This window comes from Parasteatoda tepidariorum, chromosome 3 (assembly GCF_043381705.1).
Source record: "Parasteatoda tepidariorum isolate YZ-2023 chromosome 3, CAS_Ptep_4.0, whole genome shotgun sequence".
NCBI classification, from domain to species: Eukaryota; Metazoa; Arthropoda; class Arachnida; order Araneae; family Theridiidae; genus Parasteatoda; species Parasteatoda tepidariorum.
The window spans coordinates 9,814,393-9,841,937 of NC_092206.1; the positions used below are offsets into that span (position 1 = coordinate 9,814,393).

The 27,545-nt window shown below is 29.3% G+C and overlaps 1 protein-coding gene across 1 annotated transcript; it reads right to left on the reverse strand.

The window, feature by feature from the left end:
* Positions 1–72: 72 nt before the first annotated feature.
* Positions 73–25,697, reverse strand: LOC107441475 (Bromodomain containing 7/9). The gene is made up of 15 exons (XM_016054748.3): positions 25,458–25,697; positions 20,691–20,992; positions 19,704–19,894; positions 19,482–19,626; positions 17,766–17,876; positions 15,900–16,072; positions 15,468–15,591; positions 14,016–14,079; positions 13,738–13,845; positions 11,217–11,352; positions 9,420–9,528; positions 7,431–7,578; positions 5,609–5,812; positions 2,652–2,692; positions 73–463 (listed from the first exon to the last, which is right to left on the reverse strand). The coding sequence occupies exons 1-15, from the start codon at positions 25,513–25,515 to the stop codon at positions 224–226; spliced, it is 2,154 nt and encodes a 717-aa protein (XP_015910234.1). The 5' UTR covers positions 25,516–25,697; the 3' UTR covers positions 73–223.
* Between the last annotated feature and the right edge of the window lie 1,848 nt (positions 25,698–27,545).

The following is a 27,545-nucleotide window of genomic DNA, read 5'->3' on the forward strand; positions in this document are numbered from 1 at the left end:
TGAAATTAAATTGTTCAGATGTTGTTTTTAGCTCATTTTATGAAATATAATACACAATTAGTTAAAAAAAAATTGCAATAAAATGTTTTATTTCACAATATATATATACAAAATACATTTAAAAAAGAAATTGAAGAATGAAAAGGGAGAGAATTTGTCCTGACAGATAGGAACTGTACACAAATATGCAGTGGAAATAAATAAGTCAAAGAAAAGGATGATCTTATGAATTGGATCCTGTTTGCAAAAATTCGTGAAGCTCATGTTCTAAATCTGAATGGTGGAGCCTGTTTTCAGTTGGGGAAGCAGAGTGAAGCATCCCCTCATCCAAATCTGCAGATTTCTCATTGTCCCCAGATGCTGCATTACTAACTTTGCCAGATTCTGAGAAATTAGTAGGATGAAAAGTAATTCCCATTGCTTTTCTCAAGCCTTTGACGCTCACAATTACCTCTGGGGGAAGCTGAAAAGAAAATAATCATTTTCATTTAACATTTCATTAACTATTTCTATTAACTATGTTTTTCCCTCCATACAGGGTGACATATAACACTATAATTTTAATGTTAACACATCAAATCAGACATATCACCTTACTGAATATAGAATTAAATTTTTTTTCAGTCAAATCAGAATCTTATAATAATATGTCAATAAAAAATTGAAACTTATTGTTTTAGTTTTCTGTAAAAAGATTAAATTTTTTTATTTCATATTTTTCTTCTTCATGTCCAGGAAATTTTCTATATTTGGAAGAACTATACTTCTTACAGATGATTGATCATTTAAGTACAGTCGAACTCGTTTATAACGAGCTCGGATTTAACGAGAACTCGGATTTAACGAGGGAAACAAGAATATTTGGTTGGATCAATGTTAAGTCTATGGAACAGAAGTCGCTTTTAACGAGCAAGACCCGGTTTTAGCGAGCAATATTTTTCTGTCTTGCAATCTTTTTTTCAAAATGATGAAATGCGCGCGAAATAAAATAAAAAACCCGAACTGAAACTTCAAAGTAAGCTAACAAACTACTATTTTAAATATGTAGATTAATTAAAAAAATAAATGTTTTGGTAGGAATCTTTTCCTTTATTTTTCTTTCCGTTTATTGCTTCTTTCCTTTAAGACCGTAGCGCAACTAGAAATTTTTTGCTGGTTGGGGGGGGGATAGTTGTCATTAAATTAAGAAAAGTATTTAATTAAATTAATTAAAGTAAGTAATTTTAATTCAATTTTATGTAAACTCAATAATTTGACAACTCAACCCTCCCCCCCCCCCTTCTGGTTGCACGCCTGCCTTAAGGACCCGTTTATTACGAGCACTCGGATTTAACGAGTGCATGTTACGGTCCCTTTGTGCTCGTTATAAACGAGTTCGACTGTATGAGTAAAATTCTTTCCAAATTAGACATCCATATATGAGGAGAGAATGATATAAAAAGAAATGTAGTACGCAAAAATTGAAAGAATTTAATAGTCTTGGCTAGACATTATTAAAATGTTGCAAGTTGTAATTTTTATACAACTCAACAAATTGATTTTCGAGTAATAAAAAATATTTAATGTTGGAGCATGAGACAAATTAAATTTTATTTTTTGAATTATAGTTGATTTATTTTGAGTTATAGAAGTTTTTCAATGCTAAGGAGTAATCTTAATAGTTTAGGCGGCAAGTGATGGGCTATCTTTTGCATACCTTGTTGCTACAGATGTGGGTCGGGTAAATATCCAGTGGGTAGGGTATTTATGACTGACTAAAGAAATTAAGGTACTTGAAAAGTCAGTAGTTAATAGTAATCACATAATAATCTTACTATATATAAAAATCTAACAGTTTTCCATTGTTGTCCGTGTATTTTTATTGGCCGGAAAATCATGCGGTAGGATCCAGTTTTTCCTCATTCATTTCCATATTGATTTGGTTGTTATCGACATAAAATTAATAAAAATCATAAAGGTATAGTTTTTCTATAAATATTTTTGTATACCTAATTTAAAGTAATTTTACTGTACTGTTATTATTATGCTTTTAATTCAAGAGTTTAAAACTTAAGATAAAGTTATTTAAAAGGTGATCTAATTTCATTAACTGTTTTACAGTTATTATTTTTGTGCAAATAACATTAATATACAGTTATAAATTACAGTTAAAGATATCTGTTAAATGATTTAGAATTTAACGATCAGCTTCACGCGCAATGAGATGCAAAGCAAATATAGTATTTAATATATTCACTCAGTTGTGAACTAGTAAAATTTGTTATAACAATATAAATGCTATTTTAAAAAAATTATAGCTTCAAAAAACTATTTCTGTTCCCTAATATATCTAAATATTTACAATACTAATAGATAATAATATTTGGACGTGGAAAGTGAAGGCACAAGCGTAAGCTAACAGATATCCTTTTAGCACATACATGTTAAGTCAATAATTTTAACGTTAGTAGAAAAACTATTTTTTTCCAAGGAACAACAATTATTGCGAAGCGGCAGCGATTATTGGTGAGCGGCAGCGATTTGGGGGCTTAATCTCCTAGTAGTAATAAAAAAATAGGTAAGAATAAAATTTTCACTGAAAGAGTATTTTTTTTTTATTATTCGGAATTCAAAAATGAAACAATCATTAAATTATTATTAAACACACTTACCTGAGAGGACACATCAATCAACTTTTTAGTAACTTTCTCAGCTTAAAGAAAAAAAAAATAGTACATTAAGAATCTTCAAATACTAGAAATATCAACTTATTTATTGCATAGATATAGAATTAATTTTTATTGTATAGATATAGAATTTACAATCAACAAAAGACAAGAAAATTTTTTTGATCATGGAAAAATAATATTTGCTTCAGAACAGGAAATGCCTCGGGTAATTCACCAACAAGTTTTTATAAAAAAACATTTAAAAAAATAATACACTTTGAGGTTTAACACATAATAACAATAAAGGGTCAACAATAGTCCATATTAATAGTTGCCCATAAAATTAGTACAGAGAAATGAAAAAAATATAAAGTGTAAAAATCAATCAGAGAAAAAGAAAAAAAAACATTTTTATCTCATATTTAATTTTTTTTGTTTTAATTATAGTTAAAATTTATAGGCTTTCATATTTGCTGAAAAATACAGAACCTTTAAAAAAAAAGTCAGTAAAAAAATTATTAAAAAAATATATATCAGTGAAAAAATATAATTTTAATCTATAAAAATATTACAGATAAATAACACAATGAATAATAGCACATTGTAAAAGTAAATAAATAATTAAAATTGCAAAGTAGTCAAAAATAGGAAACAAATAAGATGAATTTTTTCTTCATTTCTTTATTCTAATTTTATTACCATCCATATTCTTATTTTATTCTTTAAAGCTGCAAAGTTGATTTTTATACCATATTTTCCAAAAAAATAAAAAATTCCAAAATACATTAAAATTGTATAAAAAAAAATATTAGAATAGCTGAAATAGATAAGTAAGGAAAATAAAGATAAGAAAACTATAAGTGTTATCCTTAAAAAATATAATTAACTAACTAATTTTTATGATATAAAATAAACTGCAAACTTAAACAAAAAACATAATTGTTTCTTTATTTATAATAGTTTTATAATTCATAATCTATAAAATTGTTTTTATACATAAATATATCAATAGGGGTCATTAAAAAAAAAAAAAAAANAAAAAAAAAAAAAAAAAAAAAAAAGCTAAATTAGAAAGAAAAGTTATTTTAAATAAAACTAAGCAACCTCTTCAAATTGTTTTAAAATTAAATCATTTTTATGATAGAAAATAAATTGCCAACTTAAATGAAAAACATAATTCTTTCCTTATTTAAAATAGTTTTATCATTCAAAATTGGTAAAATTCGTTTTATACATAATTATATCAGATGGGGTCTTTTTTATAGACGCTAAATTTTATTCATCCATCCAGTTTTCACGATGCCAACACAAGTGGCATTTTCTCTTTGAGAAAATGGCACAGAGTAAAATTGAAATCGGTTACAAAAAATTATGCACCTTCGATAGAATTTTGAGGTCAATGGAGGTCTAAGAATGACTTATCTCCGATAATGACCATTTACTATAGCACCAAGTAGTTGCTCTTGAGAGGTTTCACAGAATAACTAATAACTAAACTAGCCATTACAAAAAATAGACAATTAATCACATTGGTTACGTTTTCACATGCAAATGCACGCTCGTAAAATATTGATGTTACAGTAGAACCTCAATTACCCGAGGTTTCTGTTAACCAAGGGAATAACGAAGTCTAATTTTATGTAATTTTTTTACCTTTTTTTCTCCTTCCTTTCTAAAATGAGCTTGAAAAAAATTATACACATTTTAATTCGTTGTACGTGTCGTTGTATTTTCTTGAGATTTGTGTTATTTTTGAAAATGTGTCTTTCGATATTTAACTAAGTATAGTTAAAAAAAATTTCCATTTTACTTTTTAAAATTTACTACTAGAGTTGATTTCCTTTTTAAATCTTTTTAACTGTGAAACATCATGTATGTTCTTTTTTATCATTTAAAAAATGTTCCATTGTTTTTTACTTTAAAAGTAGTTAAATTCACAAGCGCGGAAGGATTTTATACATGGTTTCTATTAACCGAGATTTCCGAGGTACTAGCGGTCCCAATTAGCTCGGATAATCGAGGTCTTACTGTATTTCAAAGGAAGGGAACATATTTTCGATATACTTAATTTCTTAGAAGTTAACTCAACTTTTCTGAATAAAAGAGCATTAAGCAATTAAAAAATTTCAAGTATTAGATAATTTCGTATTTCTTAAATTAAATATTCGCTTTCGAAAAAAGCATAAAATGGCTAAGGTTATATGAACAAATTCAAAAAAAATAAATAATAATAATAATAATAAAATGCTTTAGAATAACTAACTAGCTTCTATGAACATGAATAAATATTTCCTTATTATTCCTTTATATTTAATGTAAGCATATTTCCTATTAAAAATTATTTTGAACATATATGTAAACTAAGTTCTCAAGCAAACTTCATCCCCTTAAAATAGTGAAGAAGTTACTAAATTCCAAAGTAGTTTGTAGTCACTACATTTAAAAAAAAGTAGTTTCAGTTAACTACATTTGTAGCAAAGTAGCTGTAGTTGTGGTAAACTACTAAAATTGTGTAGTTTTTCTAACCGCTGGGCAATTGTAATGAACAGGATTAGGACTTTGATAATTTAAAAGTTCTTATTAAAATGCTCCTTTTTTTAAAAATGCAAAAACAGCTTCTAAAAACTATAAAAATTGACCTTAAAATTTAAAATAATACCCTTAAAAATTTTCAAAAACATATTTATTTATAAATCTTAACTTTCGTTTGCAAAGTACATAAAAAAAAGAGGTATATAAAATAAATATGCAACTATGAATAAAATAAAATGCAAATAAATACCCGATAATAAATATTTAGTTAAATCTTCAAGAACATCAGAATTGCACCGTAGCATGAAATGTTGTTTGATATTTTTAAAATAGCAAAATGTACAAGAATGCTTAAAGAAAAAAATTAATTAAATAGTAAAATTATTTTAAAATGAAAAATATCACTCAAAATGCATATGAATACTAACCTAATTCATTTTCGGCTGCAGTGGGCGTACGGATGAGAGCTAAATGAGGCGGCGGGTTTGCGTTAAGTCGCTCATTCTGGGCTTTCTTCAATTCGTGCAGAAGCAGAGTTGTGTTGTCCAGTTTCTGCTGGATGGATTTTCTCAAATACAAAAGTTGCTTACGCTGCTCATTCCTTTCAGTATTCTCCAATTTTTTGTTTTCATCTAAAATCAATGCAAGTTCAAATATTTAGGGCAATTTGTTTGCCGTAACAGCAAATGGTATGAGTTAAAACAATTTAGATCCAGGTATTAGGCAAAATTAGGAAATTTTGTAACTGGCCAGTTGGCAAAAGTAACATTTTTAATAGATGCCAATTTTTAAAGTTTAATGTGTTTTTAAACTAAACATATAGCCACTTTTTTAAAAATTCTGTATTATTAAAAAACAATTGATATTATTAATGTTAAGCATCTCTCAAAATATGGTAAACACTAAAGGATTCATTTCTAAAATTAAGAAAAATTTTCCTGACCTCTTCATGGTTTATGAAAAAATTTAAAAATTAAACAGGGTGTCCCAGGATTATTAGGATAAACTTTAAAGGGAGGCAGGGGACATCACAATTATTTAGAATAGTATGGCAACCCATGGTCGGAAACGTCATGGGTAAGTAGTATGACAGTAAGGTAAATGAAACAAAGAGATATGAGACTGAGATCATCTGATAAGTCAAAGAGATAAGTCAAAGAAATTACATGTGCCGAGGTAGATGCTATGTATAAATGTCATAAAGATTGTTTCCACCCTTGCTAGCAATGCAAGGTTACACCCTCAGGACATGGATTGGCAGACTCGCTCAAATACAAATTCCCTGTATTTTTCCAGTTTGTAAAGAAAAACTCAAAATTCCCTGCATTTTCCCTGTTAATTTTTAAATTCTCTGTACTTTCCAGGTTTTGTAAACATCAATGTAAGGTAAACATGGCACTGGCAGTCTCACCCTTTGATTAATAAGATTTTTTAAATAATAAGCAGCGATTATTATTGATTGATTATTATATTTGGTGTTTGAGTTGGAGTAAAACAAAACCAATGGCCCTTTATAATGGAAGAGTACTATATGTCCTAGAGTGTCTCAAAAATGTCAAAACACACTTTAATTTTATAATTGTAGAAGTGATCAAAATAAGGTATGATTTAAAATTATATCAATGGAACTAACTGTCTTACGTTTATTTTTCAAAAAATGAAAAGAATTTAATAAAATTAAAAAAAAACACTGCAATATTTATGCTACTTCATAAAAAAGATCTTATGTGAAACTAAGGTATAATTTTATTGATAATTACCGAAGAGACTTCAATAATTTTTAAAAATAATCTTTGCAATTGTTAAAAAAAATGATCAAAACAAGGTATGATTTAAAATTATATCAATAGAACGAACTATCTTACAATTATTTTTCAAAAAATGAAAAGAATTTTAAAAAATCAAAAAAAAAACACTGCAATATTTATGCTACTTCATAAATAAGATCTTATGTGAAACTAATGCATAATTTTATTGATAATTACCGAAGAGATTTCAATAATTTTTAAAAATAATTTTTGCAATTGTTAAAAAAAAAGTCTTTATATTTTGAGCTTATATTGGATGGCCTTGGCAATTCCTAGGCAGATTTCAGACTTTTACCAAATCAATTTGGTAAATTCTAAGTTTTACCAGACTTTGGACTATTACAGTAACACCTATATTACTTAGTCTGAGTGATTTCTCTATTGGGTGATAAAAGGTCTTTTGATATTTTTAATGAGTAAAATGCTAAAGAGAAAAATATACCAATATGCTCCAAGCGTGAGAGCTCAAGATCAATATCTTCCAGGGTTTGCAGTGAATCTATATCAGGCTCATGTGAAGTTTTTATTAATTCATTTTCATTGAGTACTTTCCTGGTTAAAGCAGCCTCTTCTTCCCTCATCAGTCTTTTCTGCAAAAATGCAACAAAAAATTATTGGATTTGTACCTCAATATACTTTCTTTCTTTTCAAATTTGCAATTTTTAAATTTTCAACTTCGGGAAGGAATCATAATTGAATCCATATCAAGATTCGGAAGAAACTATTTTATGTTACTAAGAAACAGAAAATAATAATAACGCCAAAATTGACATAATACAAAAATAAAAATGATATTCATGCAGTTAATGAAAATGCAAATAAAATAATCTCAAATGCTTTCAGTGCCCAGAGATGCCAACTTGCTCTGGACAGCAAATATATGTTTTAAAGTGATAGTTTATCAATTGTGATTCTTAGTTCAATAAATTCAATTTAGTAGATTTTTATCCACCACTATTTCTAAATAATTTGCAGGCTTATATAATTCACCACTTTATAGTACAGTGTAAAGTGAAGTCGCGTATCCAGAATCGGTGGGCCGTATCCGGAATCCGAAATTTAACAGTTATGAAAATATTAATCCGCCATTTTGAACTAGAACGATTCAAGCAGGAAGGGGAAATTCATGTCATTCTGGAACAAAGCTTAAAATGATCTAAATCTAAGAAGCAAAAAATAAATAAACATTATTTTTAAGGGGAATAATGTTTTAGTATTAGAATATCTAATCAATAAAATATGAAATATTAGAAAAAAAATATTATTGCTTAAAATATAGAAAACGAAAAAAAATTGACATATGAAAATAATAATCCGCCATTTTTAACTAGAATGATTCAAGCAAGAAAGGGAAATTCCCGTCATTCATTAAGGTGAGTAGGTGGAGCAGAAAAATTCATTTCCTCCTTATTTGTGAAAGAAAATAAGTGTAAAAAAGAGATCATTTAAGTTGAGGGTGGAGAAGTAACAAATTATTGTTTTCTCTCCAATCATTGGCTATCAATCAAGCATAAAGACGGGGCACGCTGATCGGGTTCTCTTTATTTTTTCTTCCATGACTGAAAGAATCTGCTAAAGAAAGAATGTTACTCCCTTTTCTCCCCCGCCTCCTAAATGTTACATGGTATGGGGAAGAACGAATGTTTTGTTTCTCAAGGACGTGTATCCTTTTAGACCTATTCAAATTTTCCATTTTGACTCCCCCTCCACCTTAACGCTTGCCCCATTTACCCTTTTCCACAGTATTTCTTCTTTCAATAAAAAGGTTCCAGGAAATGCCTCTTTTACTAGCCACCTGCATGGGAAAGGAGGGGGGGGACTCAGTTGCGGTCTTTTGAAAAACAAATCTCCCTCTTTTTCCTACATTCCAAGGGAGGAGCGTCACTAACGGTCACTCAATGGTCTTGGTAGATCTTCACTTCCCCTTTCTGGTGATTTATGGGTTCGATGCATAAATCAGAGGTTCAGTGCAAGCTAGAAAAAGAGAAAATGTATCAAAAGACCTTTTTTTTTTAGGAAAGAGGAAGAAGGAGAGATTTATTTTGATTGTTAAAAAATGTCCGGGAAATCGACCCTTCTGGGAAAAGGACGTCCGGATATGGGACGTTACACTGTAGTTATGTACCTTTTAAAAAGCAAGCAAAAATAGTCAAACATTTGCAAAATTTACTTTGTAGTTATTTACCGTTTTTTTTTTTAAAAATTAGTTTGGCGTGTCCGGAGCAGTTGGCATCTCTGAGTGCCCATTGCTTCAATCTTGATGTATCAAGTGGCATTAGTTACTACCAAATAGGAACTGAATGATGATCATGCCAAAAAAATATATATATTCAATTAAACGAAAACAAAAAGTTTTTAAAACAAGAAATATAAAAGTTAAAGATTGATAAAAAAAAAGAGTTAAAACAGTTAATAATAATATAATAAATACCTCTTCTAATATCTTAACTGTTCTGGAATGTTCTCCACCCGTCAAAGTATCCAAAAGATTGTCCACCATGTTCATCACATAATCTGAATCTCTGGCAAAACTAGTCAGGCTGAAAATAAATTATTTCTTTTTATAACACCTTAATGCCATTCAATTAAAAATATATTTACACAAAAAATTATAGAATAACTGAACATATAATAAAACTTTAAAATCGTCTATGTTACAAAACTGTAAGTCTATGAGCATGGTTGTTATGACTTAAACAGTTATTTAATTTGTTAAATTTTTTTTGGAAAAAAAAAAGTCTCTGATTTCAGTTGAATATTACAGTCCAATTTATAAGAACAGTGTCAGCAATTTTTTTAACAACGGAGATCTTATAGAGAGAAATAGTGAGATGGAGCATGTAAAATATTATCTGATGCTCAAAATAGACTAATAAATAGACAGAAAACAAGTAATATAAAAAAAAGTTTTTTTAAAGACAATTCCTACTTAGGTCAACAAAGAAAAATCTTATTTTAGCTCCTTTTTATTAAATAATTACAATTCTTCTCCCACATAAAACTAAAATTAATTAATCGAACTTAATTAATGATTTAATATTTGAAAAAACTATATTAACGTCAAGTGTCATCCACAACAAGTTTAAAAAATGTATTTAAACTTGAGTGGATGAATAAATAGTATTTTATTAACGATTGAAAATTTGAACAAGATATTTTACATTTTTTCACTTCGGCCTGTAAGACAATAGATGTCATTTATAAATGTAATTAGGTCAATCGTCAATCTAAAATCAGACTTCTCTATTACATCTAGTAAACACATTTTAAAATCAATGCAGGCAGTTATGTTTTATAAGTTAATAATAAGAAATCACAAGTCCTTCTTCTCCTTCTATGGGCATGACAGCCCTTTGTGGGCCAAAGTCTTCACTAAATAGGACTTTGAGATCCTCGTCCAATCAGTGACATGGAAGCTTTAAACGACTAATTTGATGTTTTGTTGATATCAGCTTCCTTGTATAGCCTACATAGTTCAAAATTGTGTCCTTGTCTCCATAAGCCATCCACATTCATACCATCGAAAGTTTTTCTCAAGGTCTTTTTCTCAAAAACAGCAAGCAGGTCTGCCTGTGTTTTAAAGACCAGATCTATAAGTTAAGACAAATCTAATGATCATTTTATATAGCATTATTATTGCTTGACTTTCGATTAATTTTGACTTTAGAAATGTTCCTAAGCCATGTAGGCAATGATTGGCTGCTATAATGCGTCTCTTTATTTCCGTGCCTATGCTGTTTAAGGCATTAATATTTGAACCAAGATAAGTGAAATAGTCAACAAGTTCGAATTTAGAATTTCTAAAAATTTGCAGGTGTTTTAATAATTGGCATGTCTTTGTTAAAAACTAGATGTATCTTTTCTGAAGAGGCACTACTTCCAACACTGATTTTTTTGTCTGTACAATTATTACCAGATCATCAGCATAATCCAGTATTTGCACTGTTTCAGAATCATTAGAAGTTCTGCATATTTGATTAGAAGTTCAGCATGTTTTAATAATATCCCTTTAAACATTAAACAACTGAGGGAACGGATAAATTATGCAGATAAATTAGGGGTGATAAGTTGTAGATGTGTGAAAGTTTAATATGAAATAAATTTTATTTACAACCAAGTATTACTTTAATTAATAGGCATCATAATAATTTTACAATTCAGAGAATACAATTTTGTAACTAAGAAAGCGCTAAACATTAAAATTGAAGGAAAAGTTTATACACATTACCTGTCAGCATACTGTAAACCCAAATCATCCCCATAAGTTGAGAGTACAAGATCTGAATCCTCTTTACTCAGATTAGAAAATGTTGAATCATAGTGTGGTGCATATGAGCTATAGGGTCCATAATTTGTATAATGAACTAAGTAGGAAAAAAAAACAATTGTGAAAATTAATATACAGTCCTTGAAATAACGAAATTATGTTAGTAGTTTCGTTAACAATTAAAAGTAGACTTAAATATACCTCTTCTTACAAGATTACAATATCCGAATCTTCTTTAGATCATAAAATGCTAAATTATAGTGTAGTGTAAATGAGTGAGCAATAGGATTAAAAAAAAAAATAAAAATTTATAAAAATAATAAATAGTCTTAGACAAGGATCAGCAAGCCCATGGCGCCAGGTGGCCCTATCTGTTAGAAAATTCCCTTAGAGACGACTGATATTTATGTTTGAATTATTATAAGCAAGAGGATACATTAAGGGGGAAAAAAGAGTCAAAATTGATAATTTTTTCATTGTTGGAAAATTGGCGATAGTATTTCAACACTAAAACTCAATATCTAATGAATGTATTAATATTTATTAGATATTAACACTGATTCAATACGGGATTCTGAATCCTCTCCCACGCATTTGATTGACCCCTGACCCGAGGGTCAGAGGGTGAGGGACACAGGAAGTGTCGTTCCTCAGAGTGGGGGTGGAGTAAGGAGAAGAGAAAGACATTTTTTGGTGAGAAAAAAAGGATTATATACATAGAAATTGAATGTGGAGAGAATGGGTGCAGAGAGAGAGAGACAGAGTAGAGAGGCAGTAGGGAGCAATAGATCTTCGGAGTTGTTATGTTACGTAGTTTATGTACCGGTTGATATTTAATTGTAAATATATAGATATTCAAAAATCATAAATTAAAATATTATTATATATATGAAGAGTTCTTGTTAACCTTGAGAGTGACTAACTGAGCAAACTAAAGTAAAACAATCTCACAAAGGTGAGAGACGTCATAGTATTAAAGGAAAAAATATCAATTTATCGACTAATTTAGTGTTTATTTCATAATTTGATTAATTAAATTAGAGTTATTCGAATTTGAAAGATTTATTTTCTTAAAATTATTGCTGAATTTGATTTTTTAATTGAATATTTAACTCCTTGTCTGCAAAAAGACACATATATGATCCATCTCACTAAATGGTCAAATATGGAGATGAGATGTTACTTTTTTATATTTTAGTAAATTTATAATGCTAACTCCAAAAAATTTCCCTGGCTCCTAAATTTTATCATTTTTGTTAGTCCTTAGTCTTAGAAATAAAGAAATTGTATTTATAATTAACAGAAAAAAGCTCAAAGAAAAAGTTTGAAAACTGGTTTTAGAATTATTTATTAAATAAGGTAAGAAGGTCAATAAATTCTCCAAATAAATCTGTCAACCATAGTTGATTCCCAGGCAGTATTTTTTTTTTCTTTTGCAATAAATCCCCCCCCCCAATTTCACTAATATGCTGCCACAACTCAGCTTTTAAAATTAAAAAACACCCTTTCCACTGTATAACTATGTACAATTAATCACTTTATGCAGGGTCCGACTTGGCTCAATTGGGGCCTGGGGCAAAAACTTCTTAGGGGGCCCTCTCTGCTTCACTATTTTACTAATGAAGAGCCGAACTTTATGGAGGTACAAAAATTTTTCTTTTCATTATAGATAACAAGAAAATTGACTAGAAACTAAAAAAGCTATAAAGTCCCTGCCCCTCCAATGGTCAGACGAAATATCATTCTTTCCATTTGATTGATTTTCTGCAATTTTATGTCCATCATGCCAAATGCAGATTTCTGATTGTTAACTTTGTCATCTAGCTGCGAAAAAGTCATATCCTTGCTGATATTAGGGCGGAATTCAGCTAAATTTATGCAATTAAGATGGTTTAATTAAACCAATCAATAGCCTGTATTTTCTTAAACATATCGCATTTTGCAAAATATAAAAATATAGGCTTTTGATTGGCCAAATTTGTCCATCATAATTGCGAAAATCAAGCTGAATTCCGCCTTAGAAAGCCATGGATTTACGAAATATAGATTGTATTCATAAGATAGATTAATGAAGAAGCTAACATAAAACTGAAGGATTTTACATTGTATTTATATTTTGTTTTTAAAAAAAGTTCATTGCCCGGGGCAACCGCCCTGTATGCCCCTGCCTCAGCCAGGCTCTATGAGAGTAACAATAAAGTTATGAGAGTAACAAATAAATGTTTTGTTATTTGAAAAATTCATAGCGCTTTTAAAAGCAGTTGCGATTTAAAAACAGTTTGAAGATGCAGGACAAATTCAACAAAAGGATGAATAAAATTAGACTAAAGCTTAATTCAGGGTGGGAGAAAGAGAGAGGGGGGGGGGATTTCTCTTATTTAATAAAAAAAAATAATTTTGCAAGAATTTTTTTAAAAAATATACACAATTATTTTTGATTACAACCAAAAGTACACACAATATCATGAATATGAAATATTACCAGGCTTAATTATATTTTTCGAATCCTCTTTAAATCCAACAATTGTACCAGTTCCTTGAGTGATTTTTCCAGTTAACATTTCCAAGTTCACTTTCATCTCCCTGTCACCTAGAATTTAAAAGAAATTAAAAATGCTTAAAAAGAGACTCAGAGGTGTAAAATAATTTTAAATTTTTGTCGATGCTTTTGTAATTTTTATTCATGCTTATAATCAAACTAGATCACACACGAACTAACTCACACACCTAATTTAATCAAAACACTTGCTTACTATTTACCTGCTTTTGGATGTATTATAGAGAGAGTGGTAGTTCCATTTTCATTTTGGCGCAAGAATCCAAACTGAAACAAACACAAAAATTTTTGAATAATTTAAAAAAATAATAAATCACTAGCTAGTTTCAATTACTCCCACTTAAAGAGTAATCTACTATAAAGATTTCTACAATATAAATTTCTGAATTTGTTAAACTTAATTCCATACAAAAAGAAGAGTTTTATTTAATTGCTCAGAAAAGGAAGCTCAGAGTATATAAAATTGATTTCACTCGGCCTACTTATTTGGTGCAACTTTTAAAATCATCTTTAACAGAGTTAGCTGAAACTTAGCCCACTTGGGTTTATACGGGAAAATTCCTAATTTCGCCCAGGTTTAAATTTGAGCCCTGATGGCTCAGTGGATAGAGCGTTTGCATGCCAATGAGGTGACCCGGGTTCAAACCCCAGCGATGGCTGGTTGATACGAATTTCGCATCCGGATATTTAATAGTACATAAAGGAACATTTTTAATTAAATTGAAACATTGTTAAATAATGCAAGCGATTTTTAATTTTAAAGAAAAACTTGAAACGATGAATACTTAAAATGCTAGAATATATTTTTAGAATTCAATGAGTAACTCTAACAATAAAGCCGTGCATGTGACATAAAGTAAACTGTCAAGTGTTTTGTTTCCACACAGGCAGGATTTTATTGGCATCAAAATACAGGTGCAATCGCATAGAAAGATGGTTGCTTCGTTCTTTATATTGGGGAAATGCTTAGCAAGTTTTCCTCATCACTTATTAAAAAGAGAAACATTATTTATTCTAATTCGCTTTCCTGATTGAGGTCACTATTTCTGTCTGATTTATTGGCAAAATTTTTTTTATGACAATTACTTCCGAAAAATGACATTGTTTGCATTTTTGAATATATTTTTTAACAAAATATGATTTAATAATTATGGGAAAGGATTTTGTTCAGAATAATGAATTAAAAAAGCGAATTTAAACAAAGAATTTACATAAAAAAACTTGTTGGAATTATGTAATTGATAAAGAGATATCTTCTCATTTTTTTTTTGTTTTCGGGCTTTTTAATATTATTTTTTAAATTTTTTTTAAAAATATTTTTATTTTAATAATTTCTTTCTTCTTCTCTTTTTATTAATCTTTAATTTTTTACCATGTTTTCTTCATGCTTTTAACTCATTTTATGAGTTCCATATACTTGCAGCTTAAGTGCAGTAAATAAAATTTATTAATATTCATAATTTTCTTCATTTTTCCCTTTATTGTGATATAAATATATATTATATCACAATAAAGAGAAAATTTAAATACATAATATTTAAATACTTAGAAATTATTTATACTTAAAAAGAAATATACGTAACAAAATAGAAAAAGCAATTGATTGCAAGAAAACTAAAACCGAATACATTAAAGATAAAAATGATTGTTTATACCTTGCAGTTGGGTCTCTTCAGAGTTAAACGATCAGCTGCTGCCTTAGCTGCTTTCTGTGCTTGTTGTAAAATTTCTTCAGGACTTATATCATCATCATCATCTTCAGCTTCAGTATTACTCCAACTTTAACATGTTCAAAAGATTAGTTTAATAAAATATCTTTAGGGTTGCTACTCAAATAGAAGAATAAAATTCCCCAACTTCGAAATTGAAATTTGCATAAATATATTTAAAAAAATATATATTTAAACACAATGAACTGAAAAGTAACAGTTACAAGAAGATAAGTTCAATTATTATTGAAAAAATAATTGAAACCTTGCTATATTATTAATATGAGGTAAAGGAAAAAAAAAACTTTAACAGAAATATGATGATAAAAATTAGAAATTAAGATAATTCGAAATATTTAAGATTAATTCAAAACATACCATGGAGCGACTTTAGATTTCTTTGCTTCAGGTTGAGCAACAATTCCTGGCTCAGAGGTGATTTCAGTACCAGGCATACATTCTTCATTTTCATCATTAATGTCAAAGCCCAGTTCATCTGTACTCAAATCCAACATGTATGGGAACGTGCGCTTTAAGCTAGTCAACTGATCCTGGAAGAAATGCATTGATTAAATGCCTTTCACAAAAAGAAGTTGGTAAGCTTTTTTTTTAATAGTGCAAACAAAAGGGTGATTGAATATGCTGATAAGTTTGTCTTCGGCAGATGCTTCTTCCATTATTCGTACGAAATGAATATTCTGTGTTCACCAGTGTAGGCTAAATACCAAATATTTGCATGTTGCATCTCTAATTTAGAAGCAGCAATTGCTGCTTATTTTTGAAAATTTAATTTTTTAAAATTTTAATTTTACAGTGCTGAGCATAATCTCGTATCTCTTTACAATTTAAAAACTCCTTGAAAATTTTTTTGCACAAATTCATAAAAGCAGGACCCTGGTTGAAAGAATGAGACTTACTTTTATTTTATATTCACAAATAACGAGTAATTTTTTCACAATTTTACAAAAACGAACCTTTTACAAAATGTGTGAATAGACCCCTGTATATGTATGTATATATATGTAAAGTGTGCAAAATAAAAAATGGACCACCCTGAATAACTTTTGATCTAATCTCAATCTTAACGATTTGGGGGTGTGACTTTATATATGCTAATTAATTGGTGGATATGATATTTTAAGTTACAAAATCAGACATAAAAATATACTTCCTCTGAATAAATGTACCTTTTTTTCAACGGATTCAGATTACTGATGCCCAAAATATAGGGGGTAGCCACAATCTGGGAAATATGGTACCCATAGTTTAGTCAAGAAAGCGATTCTAAGTTTGGACCCTTTAATGTTAATTTTACTTTTTGCACATTTCGCCATAGCCTGAGAACTTTTCAGGCGAATTTAAAAAAATTTGAACACAAATATAAATTTACTTGTTCAGAGGTAATTCCACATAAAAAATTTTAATAAATATTCATTCTTCTTTATTATTTTATTTAATAACAGTCCAAAAAATTTTGAATTGCAATAATTTTACGTGGCAAAATACAAAATTTTAACACTGAAACCTAATTAAATCTTTCAATATTTAAAATTTTCCTTTTTTAAAGAGAAAATTTTGTTTTGAATATTTTTTTGCTAACGAAAATTTTCTTAAAATATTGAAAGATTTAAAACATCTTATATCTTATTAATTATTATTTTTACCACTTGGAATTTTGATTTAAGGAAATTTTCTTTAACCAAACCAAGTTCAAATTAAAAGGAATTTATTTCTAAGCTGGCTGCACTGATGATTGACATTACATTGATTATTGCACCGATTTTGAGCTGATGATGCATTAAATATTATACAGATACTTTGTAAATATTATACATAATTAAATATTGAAGACAAATTGATTGTTTTTATTACGCCGGTGAGTATGAAAACTTTATTCACTGCGGACATTGAAAACTAAATTTCATTTTTTCCACGGTTCTATTTTGAAAGGCTTACAAATAAAAATTCATCAATTTAAAATTTCTTTAAAAAATTAAAAACTGCATGCTGCTGACATAACTCAACTTAACTTTCATAACAGCAAGCTTTTAATTTTTACACTTTTTTTAAGTTTTGTAAAAATTAATGTAACTGTAAATGATATTAAGACTTATTTTTAAAAAAAAATTATTAGAACTGTTAAAAATTTTTGTTCATTGAGCTACATGCTTAAAAAATCTGCATAGATAACATTCAAAAATAGTGTAAGAGCCCAAATGTGGTTATAAAAGAATGATGACCTACCCTATTCATGAGTTTCTGTGCAGCGTGCCACATTCTCTTTGCAGACTTGAAATATACTGTATCCGAACGGTTGTAAATCATTGCATTGTCACACATGAGCTTTACATCGGACTGAAAGTGAATCGAAGATTGAATTAAAAACACTTTTATTTAAATATTATAAAAATTAGTTCTACACATAAAAGTTAGTTCGTTAATGCTCAGCAATTTATAGAAATCTCCAGGAAATAATAAGTGATGAGAATTGCAGGTTGCACAAAATCATTATACATTAATTTTAATAAATAGGTGTAATAACTTAATTTCACAGAACAAAAAAAAAAAAATGCTCTGACATTTTAAGAATTTCCAAAAGAATATGATTAAAATTCTTAATCAAATTTTGAAATATTTATAATTAATGAAACTACAAATTCTCAACATACTGCAGTACTGACGAAAGCAAAATCTGTTGAGGAATAAGAGAAGTATTTTTGCCATTAGCGGGTATTTTATCGAAAAAAAATTTTCCTTAAATTTCTTCAAAAAATACGGAGAAATATGAGAATATACTGGTAAACAGGAGATAGTCAAAAAATACATGAGTCTTCATTAAAAAACAGGAGACTTGGCAGGTATGCATTATGCAACACCGCTTGTGCATTAACTGAGACACATACTCAATAGGCTGTATGAATGAAATCATTGTAACAAATTATATTGATTCTATATTAATGTAATGACAGGGTAGCCACTCAAATCTGGAGAAAAAAAAATTCCCTGTGTTTTCCCTATACATATTATACACAATATATTAAGAGTTAAAACACAATTACTGTACTGAGCTGTATCGAGTTACTGAAAAAGCTTAGAGAAAAAAGGAACAGCTGAACATACTTAAAACAAATAATGCTATACTAAATGAAATAGTTTAATATAAAACTAAACTCAGCAGCGCGACAGCCCTTGAGGGCGAAGGACTACTGTGTCCATCTCAGTTTTCTTGACCTTGGGCTCTGGGGTGCTGGAGCAGATGTTCCGGTCAGGTGGTCAGCCGAACGCGGAACCCCCAGTGTTTAGTTCCCAAGCATGCTTGGTACTCATCTATCAACCCACTGAAGGGATGAAAGGCTGAGTCAACCTTGCCCGGCCCGAGGATCGAACCAGGGACCTGTGGCACGACAGCGCTACCGCTCAGCCACCGGGCGTATAGTTTAATATATCTTCCTTAAATATCACTTTGAGTGGTTACCATTTTTTCAAAGACGAAAATAAGAAACGAAATTCCCAGTATTTTCCTAGTTTGCAGTCAAAGAGGGGATGAAATAGAATGAAAGAAACGTTTGGTGTCAGAAATGGGAATAGAGCCAACAACCAGCCCCCTCGGTTGAAATATAGCAAAATGGCTTCAAAGACATTTACAACATATAAGGGCTGGTTTTAATTTAAATTGTTCAGTCCTGGATGAGGGGTGACAAAAGTGTTTTAGTTGTCGATTTACCTCAAACTTTGACTTGAACTGCCATAGCAATTCCAAAGGAATTTTTCAGCACTAAGTTTTATCGGACAAAGAAATGGGTTTAAGAAAATTATTGACTAGGACAATACAATTTTTTCTAACTTAAAACACTATCAATCTTAAAATTATTAAATTATTTTTGTGAAACATTTGCAAATTAAAGAGAAAAACAAATTATAAGACAAAAGTTGATTCATAACAAATACAATAGTTATTACTTTAAACTCTGCAACTGATTTGTAATCCCGGTTGTCAATTTTTCTATTAATGGTGCTGAAATCGATAGGGTTTGATATAATACTGGAATACCCTGGTGCAATGACATCTGTAACAGGCCACTGAAAAAATTCTTGGGGGTCTTTCCTGAAATAAAAAAAAGGATATTATCGAAAAGTAATAATAATATCAATTTTACATATTACAAAAGAAATATCACCTACAGTTGTAATTTCTTGAGCAGGTAATACAAAAGTACTTGCAAAGGGCTTTTCATAGCCTTTTTCTTTAACGTACAAGTTCTGGCATCTCTAAGTGCTTTTTCTGGCATAATCGGGTGGGGATCAACCCGCATTGGTAAAGAGTCCTCATGTGTATCAGTCAGGACACGGTCTTGCTCTTTTCGACGCTTCTCCTTCAAAAGGTAAACAATTGATTTATAAAACATTTCACACATTTTAACCAATTGGTTACAAATAAGTGTTATTTATTTACATATTTTAACTAATTACTTCAGCAACTATGCCTCTACTCAATGTAAATTCCTTATGATCCTTATACATATTACCTTAATGTTCGTATTTCAAAATACAATACAGTAGAACCTTAATCAATGGTTTTCCAAGGGACTATGGAAAAATAACGAAAGCAGTTCAACTTAAAATATCAGAACTAGTAGATGTATCAAAAGTAAGAAAGAAATAATGCATTTAAAAATTAATAAATTTAAAATGAACATAAAAAATTTAATTAATATAAAAAAATTAAATTTGTAAATAATTCTTCAATGCCAAAACAAAAAATGTGCAAATCTTACTCAGTACCCAATAGCAATTTAATCCATAATTTGTTCATGACCCAGCCATCGAGAAATAACTCCCTCACACTCTTAAAATATCAGGGGTCTGTCTAACTTTTTCTGAGAGGTACCTATTTTGTGAAAATTTAAACATAATTTGTGAAAAATTAAAAATTATATTAAAAAAAATCAACACAAAAATATGGATTTATCGTTTCTTAAGGGATACGAAAATAAAATTTTAAGAAAAAGTATCTTCTAAAACTACCGTTGCTCCTAAAGTTGAATTTGTGAAGGTACCTCTAAACGGTAGTAAATTTGGCTTGGACAGACCCCTGAATATCCACCATCTTGCTAAAAGTTCACCACCGTCCACTTTGAGAACCTCTGATGTAGAGTAAAATAAACAAACCTTTCGATCGTGAGAATGCTCTCGATGATGATGGTGGTGGTGATGATGTTTTCTTTTCCGTTCATGCCTTTCTTTGTCTTTGTCAGTGGACTTCTTCTTTTTCTTTTTTTTAGATTTTTTATGCTTCTCATGAGAGTGACTGGGAGTTTTTTCAACTGATTTCGGCTCCTCGAATACTGGCTTAACATCTGCTGGTGGTCGAGGTATTTGAGCAGAAGATGAGTTTGAACTGGATGCATGAACTGGTGATTGAACACTTCCACCCACTTTCAGTACCAGCTTCAAAGGTTTCTCCTGGCGATCTAATAAAAAAAAATTTACTCATAATTACAGTGATTGTCAATTTCTGTAGTACAAAATTTTAAAGTTAACAAAGCACACCTGTCAACAATTGAGATTTTACTAGAGACAGTTTTTAGGCTACGAGTACAATTTTGATACATCATGCAAGTCAAAAGGAGAAATTTAAAAATGGAAATAATATAGGCACTGACATTCAGCAAAGTAAAAAATATGTATAATAAATTTTTATCTAAAGATTTTTTCAAATCATTATTTATAATTACTTAAACTATAAACACTCAACATACTGCAGTACTGGCAATAGCACTATCTGTTGAGGAATAAGCAAAGTATTTTCGCCGTACGCAAATATTTTATCGACAAATTTTTTTTTGTTAAATTTCTTTAACAAATACGGAGAAATTTGAGCAGGTTGCGTAGCCTAATTATTCAACAAAAAATAAGCACCTTTTAAGCACTTTTCAAGCACTCAAAAAATATTTTCAAGCACTTTAAAAAAAAATATCATAATTAGACAGGGTTGGAAAGCCTTTGACAATTGACAGTTTTATCTTGCTTTAATCGTCATGCCACAAAAAAAAACCTTTGGCTATGTTTTTTAATCATTGTTTTGAAATTTTGAAGCATGTAAAACGAATGTCATTTTCAGACGCTACGGACTGACAATATGCCGAAATAGATTGGGGTTGAATAGTGAAAGCGTTGAATAGAACAATGTGAACTATGTCTTTTTGCATAATTCAAAGCGAAAATCAACATGGTAAAGGGAAAATCTCATATTGAAAAAGGGAAAATTAAGTACTTTTTTAAAAACACCCAATGAAAAAAGCACCTTTANTTGAATAGTGAAAACGTTGAATAGAACAATGTGAACTATGCCTTTTTGCATAATTCAAAGCGAAAATCAACATGGTAAAGGGAAAATCTCATATTGAAAAAGGGAAAATTAAGTACTTTTTAAAAACACCCAATGAAAAAAGCACCTTTACTAGCTTCTAAAAAATGAAAATCGAAAAGAAGCACCTTTAAGCACTTTTTAAAAACGCTATGCACCCTGTTGAGAATATACAGGTAAATAGGAGATAGTCGTAAAATACAGGAGTTTTCGTTAAAAAACAGGAGACTTGGCAGGTATACAAAGCAATGAATAAATAAAAATAAAATAAAAATATGTTTCAATAATATATTTCAAAGGTTTCTCCTATCAATCTGACAACAACAACAAAAAAAAAACATTTTTACACATTATTACATTGATTATTAATTTCTGTGGTATAAGCTTTTAAAATTAACAAAGCAATAATGAATTTAAAAAGGAAAAATTCAATCTTTATTTCTTCCTTTGATTCCTAATACTCAACTCAAAAATTCTGAAAATTTCTTGAGTAAAATCATTAATCACGCATTTCAAAAAATTAATGTCTTTATAAATATAAATCATTGATATTTTCACAACATGAAATTCTAAATAAATTACATGCAGCATAATTTAAATGAATAATTATGTAAAAGTTTACTTTTATCTCTAATCACATTTATTATTCTACCAGAAAAAATATTTACAAATTAAAGAGATGCCAAGTATAAATTCTAGTTCGAATATTTTTAAATAAAATATTAAAGAATTTTTATACATAAATGCGATCGCTAATTTCTAGAAACTTCTGGACCTTGGGTTTTCAGAAACTTCCGCATTGGGGTTAGTAAAAAATGAGGAAATCCGGATTTTTTCCAGAGCACAATCATCTCTGCTAATGATAATAAATGCAATTAAATATGCCATATTAATAGCCTTATGTTTAACCCAGTCAGTATATTTAATTATAAATATTATTTACGTCATATAAATGATTCTTAAGCTTTAACTCTTCAAACATTGATAACATTTATTAAACTTTGCCGATTGAGATTGGAAATTTTTAGCCATCGAATTTGGTTCAACACACTGCTAGTTCCAACATAGGAATCAATTCTTGCAATTTGTTAAATATTCTTGAAAATTTGTTAATAAAAGAATAACCTTAATAGAAATAATGATTTTTAAGACTAAGACTTATTCATTTTTATTAACATTAAATATGATTATAAATATTTAAATCCAATTAAATAAATGTTCAACTAAAACTATTTTTAAAAAATTCGAAATAAATTTTACTTCAATATATTTAATTGTGCAATTTGTCTTACTTATAGATACAATACTAATTTCTTTCATTGAATTATCTTTGGGTATATGTTCTTTCTTCTTTATTTATTTTCCAATATTTAATGGTTAAGTTAGTTTGATATTTGCTCGTATGTGGACTGAAATCAAGAAATAATAAAAAATAGCAATGATCTTTTTTTTAAAGCAAATTTTGATAAACTAACTATGTAAAGAAATCAATTTAAAAATGTTATCTATCACATTTTACATTATACCAATCTAGATCAAATGCAATGTTATTCACATTCAATCTTTTTGCTTCTAAAAATTCATTGAAAAATCAATAAAATTGCCCAAAACTTGTACCAAGGATTATTCTTGATAAAATTAAATTTACAAAATGATTTCACATACAAAGAAACTTAACTATAACTTGAACTGAAATGAAGAAACTTAACTGAAATGAACTGTGTTCAACCTTTTTTATGGCCATGAGAAGTTTTCTTACTTGTTTTTAGTTTTTAAATGCCAATGGGAAGCTATTTTTTCATTTATAATTTGTGTGGCCATCAGATGATAAATTTAGAAAATATAAAAGATACCAATGTACTGCTTTGTTACCATAAATAAAGGCTACAGTAAAGGTTAACAGTGGAATAAAGGTGAACACTAGGGAGCTGTTTTTTCTTATGTGTTATATTTTTCCTTTCTCATTAAATGAACTGTGTTTAACCTTTTTTATGGCCATGAGAAGTTTTCTTACTTGTTTTTAGTTTTTAAATGCCAATGGGAAGCTATTTTTCCATTTATAATTTGTGTGGCCATCTGTTGATAAATTTAGAAAATATAAAAGATACCAATGTACTGCTTTGTTACCATAAATAAAGGCTACAGTAAAGGTTAACAGTGGAATAAAGGTGAACACTAGGGAGCTGTATTTTGTGTTATATTTTTCCTTCCTCATTAATTTTATTAGTACAGTGAAACCTGCAAGAAAGACCACCCATGTATAGAGACATCCTCTATTTACGATCAATTTCAGGAGACACAAAATTTTTTCCATAGACTTTGCGTCAAATAAGATCTTCAGGAGAGATCATTAAAACCTTGTCGAAGGACCTGGCAAGTCTTTGCACAAAATGCGGAAAAGGTCCAATAAGAAAACACGAAAAAATATGAAAATAAATAATATTAACAAAACAAATAAGTTGATCCAACTGTCTTCAAAATATTTCTGAGTTGGCTCTTTAGAGAAAACTTTTTTTCAGGATCTCTAACAGATATGGAAAATCTCATGTTGCAGCTAGATAATGCTATCAATGATTTACTTTTGAAGTTGAAAGTTAAATTAGTTCAAAAAAAAAAGTTATTTTAGGAAAAACCAAGCATCTCAAACAAACATATTCCCATTTTTCAACTAATTTTTATGATGAAATGCAAATTTAAACAAAAACATAAATATTTATTTATTTAAAATAGCTCTATCATTTATAATTGCTGAATTTGTTTTTACACATAATTTAATCAGTAGGGGTTATTTTTATTGACCCTAAATTTTAATTGCTTATCTGGTATTCATGACGCAAACACATGTGGCTTCTCCGCACCAAGAATGAACAACCTTCATTAACAACCATTTTATTGTAGAACAGAGAGAGGTTTCTCTTAAGAGAATTCACTGTAATAACTGACACAGAATGTATAAATTTGATTATTAATAAGCAAAACAATTCCAAGTTTATGGCAAATTCTTTATAGTAGGTAAAATTTCAGAAAATAAAACTACACAAAGACATGGTTTGACAAATCAAATTAACTTTAGGTACTGCATGAATTTCTTTGTATAGGCTGAAAATATTTTAACATAACAATACTAGATAAATATAATCCTAAATTTATTGATATATAATGGTCCTATACTATAATCATTTTAACCAAATTTAATAATAGCAAACAAGACAGCTTTCTTTAACACTTATCAAACTTACTGCCTAAAGTGGTAAGAAAAATATGCCGATATAGCTCTATTATATATACTTTTAATTATGCATATAAACCTGCTTACTTCTAAAATTAAAATATTAAGTTTTGCTTTTAAGAAAGCTTTGTTCCCTGTATGATTTAAAAATCAACGACTGAAATAAAAAAATTTTGAAATATTATTAGAACTTAACACCTCGTTATAGTTATTTAGAATAATAATTAACCGAAGATTACTTTTAATCACGTAATAATAAAAGAAAATAATTTGAAATTTGTAGAGCAGATGAATAGACATTTGCGAGAGAATCAAAAGATATTTTAGTATTATCAGTTACCTTCTAATAGATCTTTCTTATCTGATTTGTGATGCTTTTTGTGTTTTTTACTCCCCATAGCAATGTAGATTTATTTACGATAGAAAAATAACGAAAATTTAAAGACAAATGGGAAAAATTGCAATTTTAAATAAACAAGGCTTGTTAGGTGTGAGATAGCTATATCCCATGCTTGTGCCTATAGTTAAAGATGCTTACAGCTTACACTACTCAAAACGGGATTGTGTTTACGTTTTTGTCAAGTGGACTGTCAGTTTTTGTCAAGTTTTGTCAGTAGAGCATCGATTTGCGAGTGCCGAGCTAGTGGAAACAGGGTTTTATAACTGGCTGTGGTCAATAATCGAGTGGGTAACCTCTTTGATCAGCCTGCGTAGGAACCGAGGGTGCACGATATCTTTCCTCGTTAAACTGCTCTACCGTAAAGTGCATGACTTCTTGCGAAGGTCATCGGGCAACCAAAGCAGGGGAGCCATCCCTTCTGCAGAGGATCAAATTGCAATGGCATGTTTTCGGATCATCATCATGGATGTTTGTTTTCGGATCATCATCATGTCACAGTGTTATGCCTCGCTGTGAGTACGTCACTGTTTGCTCTTGTGAAGGATAGCATGAATTCAAGAACAGCAAAGAAATACATCCACACAAGGGTGTGCTTAGGGTTAGCGTTTTTAGCTGCCTTGGTTAATATAGGTTAAAAGTGCCAAGGTTAATAAAAATTCGGGTATGTTTAAAGACTCTCTATATTAATGAAAAATAAAGATAATTATCTTTAAATATAAATTTTATTTCAATTGATTGAAAGAAAATTTATCTTTCATAAATAACTATTAACTTCAATTATAAACTAAATAAATATAACAACATTTAAATACAATAATTAACAGTCCCGCAGTGGACTGATCGTTAAGACACGGTTCTCATCAGATTACCGAAGTCAAGCATCACTGGCTGCGGTCAGTGTGCGGGTGGGTGACCACTTGGATCAGTCTGCGTAGGGACCGAGGGTGCGCAGTACCAGTCCTCGTTAAACTGTTCTACCGAAAAGTGCTCAACTTCACGTGCAGATCGTCGGGCTACCGAAGCGGGGGTGCCACCCCCTCTGCAGAGGATCAAAATTGTGATGGCATGTCCTCAGGGATGTTTCCCAGACCGTCGCCAATAGCCCATTGCGCAGCTCTAGAGCGACGTAAATGAACAACAAGAACAACAACAATGATGAACAATAATACTTAAATTTTCTTGTTTCGTTAAATTTAAACTTTTATTTCGCTAAGAAAATACGTATAAATCATTTAAATTTACAATGCATAAAAACAATCATTTTAAGGTTTTAAGGAAAGAACTTTAAAAAAAAAAATTCTGAAATTTTGAAAAAAAAAAAGTGTATGGCACGTATTTCCTTTCCCCACTTTGTAGGTCCTTTCCCTAGAAATTAATGATTCAAACAAATTAGAAAATAAAGTTTGAATTCCCAAATATGCAGCCGGTTCCTTACACAATTTGAATACTATGAAACGAAATTTAATTATACTGTTAAATCTTTGTCAGAAAGAAAAAGCAGTTACGAAAATTATTACTCTATGTTGAAAGTTATGACAAGTAAGAAATATTCACGCTGCATGTACGAATCTATCACTTGCCATAGTAGCAGACATAGTTTTTGAGAGGTTCCTACGAACTTTCAATTGTAGTTAAAAATTACCAATTTTCCTTACATTTTGTTTTGTTTCGGAGAATAATTGTATTTGAATAATTAATTTTAAAAAAAAAATCTTTACATGGTTTCTACAATATCACTTATATGAATGTGACAATCGTGAAATTATTTATAATTCTTTAAAAACCATCAAAACTTTTTAATAAATTTTTTTTTTCGGTTGTAAAAAAATTGCTGAAAAATTATATGCTTATTACGCCTATGCTTAAACGAGGAAAAAAAAGCAAAACAAGAACGTTATAAAAATCTGATGATTGAATTTCAAAGTCACGTATAGCATGTATGTAATTTAAATCATGAAAAACCAGTTTGCATGACATAGACTATGTTTGTATAAGATGATTATTGGATTGCTAGATTAATTAGAATAA